This window comes from Penaeus monodon, chromosome 41 (assembly GCF_015228065.2).
Source record: "Penaeus monodon isolate SGIC_2016 chromosome 41, NSTDA_Pmon_1, whole genome shotgun sequence".
Classification (NCBI taxonomy): Eukaryota; Metazoa; Arthropoda; class Malacostraca; order Decapoda; family Penaeidae; genus Penaeus; species Penaeus monodon.
Genome location: NC_051426.1, coordinates 18,823,264 through 18,833,263, shown reverse-complemented (window position 1 = coordinate 18,833,263; position 10,000 = coordinate 18,823,264). Strand labels below are relative to the sequence as shown.

Genomic DNA, 10,000 nt, shown 5'->3' with positions numbered 1-10,000 from the left:
AGCAACCAAACATTTACTGTACATAGAAAACCCTGTAAGGTATGTCTCGGAACCTCTAAATGTGCACTTAAAAAGTGATTCCAAATTTTGGTATATCTTGGGATGAACTGCCTTGGTAATGTCGCGTTCTACAGTGGGTTCAGCCAAGGCTGCAGGCATTCATTCCACTGTTCTGGTGATACGCTGGGCCTGTCGCGGAGACTGACACAGGGGCTGTAGGTGGGCTATACGCTGACGATGGATCATGAACATTATAGTGAGTACAGCACCGTCCCTCTGCTGCTACAGGCTTGGTAGATTCGGTTCACTCTCGGGTTCATCTTCTTGAATAATTCCTCTGGCCCTTTCCTGAATCTTGTCAAGAAGGGAGAGATGATTAGTTGCACCGCCCCTCCCCCATTCCCCCCGTGAGGGGTGCGTATTCTAGCAGAGTGTATTTGAGCCTCGTACAGTCTCTTTGCCATTCAACAGCCAAGAAAGCCTTCGCTTTTCTTGCTATATGTTCAATGTGTCGCTTAAATGTCATTTTGTTATCGTATGTTACACCGAGCATTTCCACCTCATTTCTAGTTCTCAGCTGACGAGAATCAGGGTATTCTCCGAGAAGAATATCCTGATATTCTTGCATGTTACTCTATCGTCCACGAATGTCTTTTCGCAGATTTCTTAACTGCACAGGAGAAAGTTTGTGTGGGTCTTCCTCTTCCTTTTATTCATTTTGATGAGAGGAAGCACAAGCGATAGTCACTACTTCATTAGAGTAGAAAGTGACTTCATCAGTAATATCCGAGAGCGTCCAGTTAAAAATGTTTTCAAGAAGCAAATATGTTGCCTGACAGATATTAGGGCAATCGCTTACCATACATTTAAGGTAGCGCCCTTTTACCGCTAATAGCGAAGCAACACGCAGGCCGATATCCCGACCGCTGCTGGATCTCTTTATTCTTTTGTGATGACAGTTCTCGCTCGCGATCCTTCACGAAGACAAAGGGTCAGCCTTTGTCTTCGCCACACGGCGTCAGGAAAGTAGATAAGTAGATGGACGCGCGCGGGCTTCGTTCAGGGTGGGCGGTGAAAGAGCATGGGCGAGATTTGGGGTCTGTCATGCCAAGGAGGGGGGGTTGTCAGTTCACCATGAGTTGCGTTCTCCCTTCGGTTCCTCCGGAAGCAGGGGCAGACCAAGTGAGATTGAGGAGAAGGAATGAAGGAGATAAAAGAAGCGTGATGGATCTTGACGGGTGCTTGTTGTGTTAATTTGCTGCGATGGTTTGGGTCTCCCTGTGCGGTAGATTGGGGAGAGGCGTGACTGACTGCCTGGTGCAGTTAGTTACGGCTATCAGATACGTAAACAACAAAATAAAAGATGTTCCGCCTCAGTTGCTCTGGTAAATCCAAATATTTGAGCTTTTATTAAGAGAGATGGGGGGGGGGCAGATGGACATATAGATAGATAGATAGGTAAATAGGTAGGTAAATATTTGTGTATATATATATATATATATATATATATATATATATATATATATATATATATACACAATGTATGTGTGTGTGTGTATGTGTGTGTGTGTGTGTGTGTGTGTGTGTGTGTGTGTGTGTGTGTGTGTGTGTGTGTGTGTGTGTGTGTGTGTGTGTGGTGTGTGTGTGTGTGTGCGTGTGTACACACAGACATAGACACACACACACACACACACACACACACACACACACACACACACACACACACACACACACACACACACACACACACACACACACACACACACACACACATACACACACACATACACACACACACACACACACACACATATATATATACATATATATATATATATAATATATATATATATATATATATATATATAGATAGATAGATAGATAGATAGATAGATAGATAGATAGATAGATAGATATACACTTACATGTATACATACATACATACATACACATGTGTATATATATGTGTATATATATATATATATATATATATATATATATATATATATATATATATATATATATATATATATATATATATATATATATAGATATATATGTGTACACACACACACACACACACACACACACACACACACACACACACACACACACACACACACACAGACACACACACACACACACACACACACACACACACACACACACACACACACACACGCACGTACACACACACAAACACACACACACACATATGGCATAGAACACCCATTCCTTTCTTACCCTGAGTTTATAAGTGAAGGCAATAGGTTCCCAGTCCCTGAACCACTGGACTTGGCACGGAGGGAAGCCTGTGATTCTGCAAGCAATCTTTCCTGAGGAGTTGGCCTTGAGGTGGAGCTCCTCGAGTGGCTCCAGCACCCGCGGGTACTCGCAGATGTCCATCTTGATGCGCTGTCGTGACTCGCCATGTTCGTTGCGGACCAGGCACTCGTACGTGCCCACATCGGCCTCGGTCATCCTAATGAAAAAAGATTGTTTGGTATGTTTCAGTCTACAGAAAAGGGTCACAAAATCAGTGAAATGTTAGATGTGAAACTAACATTATAATTGAAATTCTTGATCGAAAATAATGATATCGAAACTCACGTGTAAGATATTTTAACGAAACAAACTATGTGTACTTACATACACACGAACAGAGGCGTGCTGAAGAAAATACGAGTCCAATTGGTATCTTACCTATCGATGTAGAGGCAGATCTCACCCGTCACCTCCTGGCTGTACTTGAAACGCGTCTTGTCTCCAACCTCAAGCGGCTGCCCATTCTTCATGAACCTGACTTTCGGGGTTGGGTATCCATACGCATACCACTTGATGTTGGCATTGAAGCCCTTCAAGCCATACTGCGTGTTGTGCGGCAGGCGGAGGAACCTCGGGGCAGCGAAATAGTTGCCCTGAGAGTCGCGGCTGATCCTGAAGCCTTCGGGAACGTATGGTCCATCGCCCTTGTACTCGTAGTTGGGATCCATCTGTGGCTCGTAGCGGACGGGAGGCAATTCCAGTTTAAACCTGAAACAGATATAATCGTCTTTAATGAAACTGATCACACTCATGCAAGTATCGTTTTTACTTAATCATGCCAGTTGATACGAGCGGCACTTGCACGAGATACAGACCTCTGGGTGGCGACGTAAGGAGATGGCTCAGACACGCCATACTTGTTTGCTACGCGGACGCGGAACTTGTAGTCGCCTTTTGGCATGAGGTTGGTGATGTCAACGCTGCAGCCGCGAATACCTGGGGTCGAGAGGACACGCGTGAGGGAACACTCTTAACATCAGACATAGAAAAAAAACGAAACATATCTCATTCTCCCTCTGCTTCGTCTCACAGTTGTTGCGTACCTGTCCTAACCGTGAACCAGTCGCCGTCGGGAGCATCGCACATCTCCACCTGGTAAGTGCAGGGCATGGTCTGGGGCGCGGCGAGGTGAGGCATCCAGGAGAGGGTGAGGCGGCGGTCTGCCAGAGCGCTGATCATAGGCTTCTCGGGCAGCGGCATAGGGACGCCGGAGCGCCTGATCCTGTCGAAGCCCTTGTACTCGTCACCCACAGGTCGCTTCTTCCTGCTGGTCAAGGCTGCCGGGGGAAACGGTGGCGATTTAGTCAGGGTTGGAGCAGAGGCGGCGGGGGGGGGGGGGGGAATTCCGTATTGACACGATTGAAAATATACATGATTTTTTTAACAGTTTTTTCTGTGTATGGAAAATCAACTTCAACTTTTGTCTTAGCGCGTTCATTTAGTTCTGAAAATGACATTAAGGCTGTTGTTCAAAACAATCATTTCACATATTCAGTGGGATGATTTTAATATATTGTTGATTTTCATGAATTCATTGTGAGGCAGCACTGGATGTACGTACTGTTGTGTTGACATTTTGTGTAATGTTACTTGCATGTGGTATGTAAATCACAAAAATATGACTTTAATAAAGATGTCACATACTTAGCACGTAATCATACAGTTGCCACTTTACAAGGAGCACTTACTCTCGCAGATGAGCTTGCCGTGGCAAATGGCTTCTCCATAATCGTTCCAGACCTTGAGAGTGTACTGGCCGGCGTCCTCTGGTGTGATCCTCTTAATGGTGAGACGAATGAGACCTTCGGGATCGCGCTCCATAATAACGCGGTTCCTAAGGGAAGAGCGGGGCGCATTCAGAGCCTCGGGCCTACAAGAGGTCTCGGGCGAGGAAAGTGTATAGTCGAGGCTGCGCGTGTAAACGCCTGCTACATATCCTATAGTATCTATTGCGTCTTTGTGTTGAAATGATATACATGTGTATTCTTCATGTGTGATTTTATTCCCAGCCATTTGTTTTGGTCTTAGTATCTGTATATATACACATCCATCTATCTAACTCCTCTCGCCTCATGTTTTATGGAATGGAATATGAATCATATGCAATCTAGCATAGAATGTTTCATATGTAAAACGATATAATGTATGATAATAATGATTATATTAATTATAACCATAACAATAATAATATTGATAAGCCTAATGATAATATTATTATTAATAATAACAACAACAATAATAGTAACATCAGTAATAATAATGATGATGATAATGATGATGATGATGATGATGATGATGATGATGATGATGATGATGATGATGATGATGATGATGATGATAATGATAATGATAATGATAATGATAATGATAATAATAATAATAATGATAATAATAATAATAACAACAACGATAACAACAACGATAACAACAACGATGATGATGATGATGATGATGATGATGATGATGATGATGATCATCATCATCATCATCATCATCATCATCATCATCATCATCATCATCATCATCATCATCATCATCATCATCATCATCGTCGTCATCATCATCATCATCATCATCATCATCATCACCATCATCATCATCATCACCATCATCATCATCATGAAGGAGCTAACGCCAACGGGGGCGCATAGCCGCATCCACCCTTCACTTCCAGCCACGATGGTCCCTCATGGTGAGTCTCCAGGCAGGCCCTCGGCCCATCTCTAATTCCTCGCGAATTAGAGATGACCTCCTGGGTGGTCCCACGGGCCTCCTCCACCCAGGATTATCACGCAAAGAGACAAACTGATGGGTAGGGTCAACCGCAGGGAAGCGAGCTAGGTGCCTATATAGCCTGAGTTGGCGATCCTGGAATATGCGATTAACAGATCCCATGGCAGTCTCACGGTGTAGCCGTCGGTTGGACACGTGGTCCTGCCATCTGTAACCCATGACCCGGCAAAGAGACGTTACAATAGGCACCAAGATGACTCCAAGGCACTAGATAGCTTCCAGGTTTCACAGTATTGAGGCCTTGAAGACACGTAGCTTGGTCCTTCTGTATAGGTACCGACATCTCCAAATGCTCTTGTTGATCGAGTTCAGAGAGCTCAGTGATATGGACTATGGTACCAAGGCATACAAAGCTCTCTGTGACTTCGTCCTCACCACAAGCATGGATCGATTGAACGGGTTCCCCTAACAGGCCCCCAAAGTCATGAATCTTGGTCTTGGTCCAGGAGACCTCTAGGCCTAAGGACTTCGCCTCATTGCTAAATGCATCAAGAGCCGCCACCAGTGACTCCAGGGACTCAGATAGGATAGCAACATCAACGGCAAAGTCAAGGTCTGAGACCCTGATATTGCCCATTGTTGCTCCACACTGACTTTACGTAGTAGTTCTGCCCATTATCCAGTCCATGCAGGTATTGAAAAGTGTTGGTGCAAGGACACAGCCTTGCCTCACCCCTAAATTAACAGGGAAAAAGTTTAACAGATCCCCACCACATTTTACAGCACTTTCAGTACCGGTATATAGGCTTGCTATTAGGCCAATAATCTGTGACAGAATTCCCCTGAGTCTCAGGATCTCCCATAGCGATTCATGATTCACCAAGTCAAACGCCTTATTGAGGTTGATGTAGGCTGCAAGCAATCCACGATCAAACTCACGACAGCATTCCACAATTACTTGAAGCGCTAATATTCGGTCTATTGTGGATTTGCCAGGAGTGAATCCAGACTGCTCCAGTCTCTGGTGCCTTAGTAGGTGGTTGCGTATCCATTTCAGAAGAATGTGGGCGAAAACTTTGCCTGGTATGCTGAGCAGTGTAATGCACAGTAGTTACTACAGTCCCAACGATCCCCTTTCCCATTCCAGAGAGGGATGACCACGCCCCTCATCAGGTCAGGGGGAATGGTACCAGACTGCCAGATGGCAGTCAAGACTGCATGCAAGCCCCAATCCGTAGGTTCACCCCCAGCCTTTAGAAGTTCAGCAGAAATATCACATATGCCTGCAGCTTTCCCACACTTCAGCTTGGAAATCGCCATCCTAACCTCCGTTAGGGTAGGAGGTTTCTGCTGATGGGTGGGTCCGGCACAGGTATTGTGATATCGCTTGCATCCACGTTAACTGTTGGAGGGTCTACCTGGTACAGTTGCTCAAAATATTCAGCTCAACATTCAGGAACCCCAACATGATCTGAGATGGTCTGTCCATCCACTGAATGGACTGCGAGGAGGGCTTAGAGTTCAGCTTTCTCAGGGCTTGGTAGACAGGGCGAAGGTCATTTGCCAAGAAATGGCCATCAACCTCCTCAGCAAGATTCCAGATAAACTGTTCTTTGTCCCTTCTCAGCAGTGTCCGAGCCCTACACCAAAAGCGACGCAAGACCTAATTGCCATTCAGCTGAGCCATGCGACACACTTCAGTGGCCTCCACTGAAGTGCCTCCAATGTCTCCAGGGAGATGGAATTCTGCCTTGCCCTTGGACTCCTATGCTGCTTCAAGTGTTTCATGCTTGAAGAGCTCCTACAGAGAAACTGGGTCCAGCAGGTTATCAAGTAGGTCCATCAGGTATCAAGAGTGGCCACTGGAGGGATGGGCTGGTTGTGTAGCCACAACCAGCCTATGGTCAGTGCTCCAGAACTCGGCACTCTATTAAACTCTACAGTTCTGGAGGATCCTCCATTACATGCTAACAAGAATGTGGTCAATCTCCTTGGCCACTGTACCCATATCGTTATACCATGTCCAGCGATGCAGGTTGGAGCGCTGTTACCAGGAGCCAGTGATCCTCATTCTCTGGGACCTAGCAAAGTAACGGAGAAGGAGGATGTCCTCGCTGCTGCTGAGATCAACTCCCGAGCCATGGGGGCCGACAGACATCTCATAGCCAGCTCGATCACAGCCGGATACCGCATTGAAGTCACCCAGAACAATGCGAATATCTCGCCGGGGGCAATTGTCTGCCACAGATGAGAGATTGGCGTGGAACGCCTCTTTCACATCGAGTTTGCAAACGTCAGTAAGAGCGTATACAGCAATAAGTGACATGAAGCCAAAAGCATGCTTCAGTCTCAATGCCATAATACGCTCACCAACCGGTGTTACCGCAATTACCGAGGGCTGAAGACGGCTGGAAATGGCTATGGCTGCTCCCTGGAGGTGATTACCATCACTGTGGCCCGACCAGTAGTAGGTGTACCCACCCATAGTAATCGTGCCGCAGCCAGGTCTTCTCACCTCCGAGAGGGCAGCCACCTCAACTCCCAATTGCTCCAATTCCCTCAATAGCAGAGGTAACCACTCATCCTGCCGCAAGGACCGGATGTTCCAAGCACCTACACGGATAGCTCGCCTGAGCTTAATAATGATAATGATAATGATAATGGTAAAGATAATGATAATGATAATAACAATAATAATAATAGCAATAATGTTAGTAATAATAATAAAAATGAAAATAATAATAACAATAACAATAACAAAACAATAATAAAATAATAATAATAACAATAATAATAATAATAATAATAATAATAATAATAATGATAATAATAATAATAATAATAGTAATGATAATGATAATAATAATATTAATAAGAATGATAATGATAATGATAATAATTACAATAATAACAATAACAATAATGATAGTAATAATAATAATAATGACAAATATAATGATAATGACAACAACAACAATAATAATAATAATAATATTATTATTATTAGTAGTAGTAGTTGTATCATTAAATAACAATAACCATAATGATGATGATAATAATAATAATAATATTAGAAGTGATAGTATTAGTAATATAAATCATCATCATCACATCATGTTGTTAATATTACAACTAATAGTAGTCATCATTGTTATCATCATCATCATCATCATCTTCATCATCCACCATCATCATCATCATCACTATTATTGATTATTATTATTATTATTATTATTATTATTATTATTATTATTATTATTATTAATTTTATTATTATCATCCTCATCATCCTCATCATCACCATTAACATTACATTATTATTATCATTATCATCATTATTAATGTTATTGTCAATATTGATAATAATGATAATCATTCTCATTATTATTATCAATATCATCATCATCATCATCATCATCATCATCATCATCATCATCATCATCATCATCATCATCATCATCATCATCATCATCATCACCCTTGTCATCATCATCATCATCATCTCATTATTAACACTATTAATATCATTGTTACTTTCATTATCTCTGCTATCAATTTCATTATCATGATCATCGTTGTGTTCTAAATTGCCAATATCCTTTCCCTCCAGTCGTTGTATCGGGCCTTGAATACCAACTGAGCACGAGCCGAGTCAGTCCAGTGAGCCTGAATTAATTTTGGGTTTTATTAGACTTTCTCGTAAGTGTAAATGATCAGCGAACGAGACGAGTTTTAAACCCACAGTGTCATAAAGTCTGTGGTGATAGTCTATTTATAAGAAGTATGCTGTTGCTAAGTAACGACCTAGGGTTTTCGTATGCATACCTAATTGATTTTATTGCTGTAATCGCCTGACATTGTCTGTGTGTGTATTATGCCCTCTGAAATTTTACTCACGATGCCACGATGGTCCCTCCGTTCTTGAGCCACTTGAACTCCGGCTCTGGCTTGCCCGACACCACGGCCTTGAAGAGAGCATTGTAGCCTTCGAAAAGCTCTTGGTCTCCAATCACCTTCATGAACACAGGGGCCTCCACGCGCCTGTTAGGATCTCTGAAACGAGAAGAAAGGAAGGTGTGAATACCAGTACTATGTATTCAACAAATTATATATGAAATACCCAAGTGCTGATGATAACGTACACGTCATCAGAAACGTTGAGTTCTGCCTCGTGCTCAGTTTCTCCCTCGCGGTTCTTAGCAACAACCTTCCAGTTGCCAGAGTCGCTGTAGGTGAGCTCCTTCACCGTGAGAGTCTGGCCATCGCCCTCCTTCCTGATGCGGTACTTGTCGCCGTCGTGTAGGATGGGCTCGCCATTGTGGAACCAGGAGAGCTTGGGCTTGGGCACGCCGTCGTACCTCACTGACATCTTAACCTCACTACCAGGCAGCTGTAAAGAAGCAGGCGTTTGCGTGAGTGGTATGTGCTTCACGTTAAAGCATCTGTATCTGGATGTCTATGTTTAAACTCAGTGTGTGTGTTTTCCGATGATATACAAATATTGTATTGCTAGTACAATTTGATTCGCTTCTTATCGACGAAAACCTGATGGTCACAATACACTGATAAGCGGAGAGAGCTCACCTTATCCATTCTCGTAAAGGTGCTGGTGAAGAATGGAGGTTCGTAGCACTTCCTGATGGACACTTCGCATTCCGTCTCAGCTGATCCATGGCTGTTCTGGATTACGCACTTATACATTCCTGAGTCGGATCCCTTGCAAGGACGGACTTCAAGGTATGTCTGGATGAGAGACCAAAGAAGAAATGTATCAGTTCAAGAAATATCCAGTAATCATGTCTTTTCACTTCTGGCTCCGAGAACGAAGCGCGCGCAGGCAGACATCCACCTAACTCACCCGATCGCCGTCGTAGGTGAAGAAGCAGCGGTCGTCAAGTTTGATCTCCTGGCCGTCCTTGTACCACTTCATGTTCGGAACGGG

The 10,000-nt window shown here is 43.5% G+C and overlaps 1 protein-coding gene across 1 annotated transcript in view; it reads right to left on the bottom strand.

The window, feature by feature from the left end:
- Positions 1-10,000, bottom strand: part of LOC119598604 (obscurin-like) — a gene marked incomplete in the record, with an annotated part of 290,330 nt that overhangs the window by 22,989 nt on the left and 257,341 nt on the right. The window contains 9 exon segments of the mRNA XM_037948278.1: positions 2,245-2,482; positions 2,704-3,033; positions 3,141-3,261; positions 3,369-3,602; positions 4,014-4,159; positions 8,956-9,111; positions 9,201-9,448; positions 9,643-9,801; positions 9,917-10,000. The exon segment at positions 9,917-10,000 is cut by the window's right edge and continues 116 nt beyond it. Coding sequence (XP_037804206.1) covers positions 2,245-2,482; positions 2,704-3,033; positions 3,141-3,261; positions 3,369-3,602; positions 4,014-4,159; positions 8,956-9,111; positions 9,201-9,448; positions 9,643-9,801; positions 9,917-10,000 — 1,716 coding nt within the window.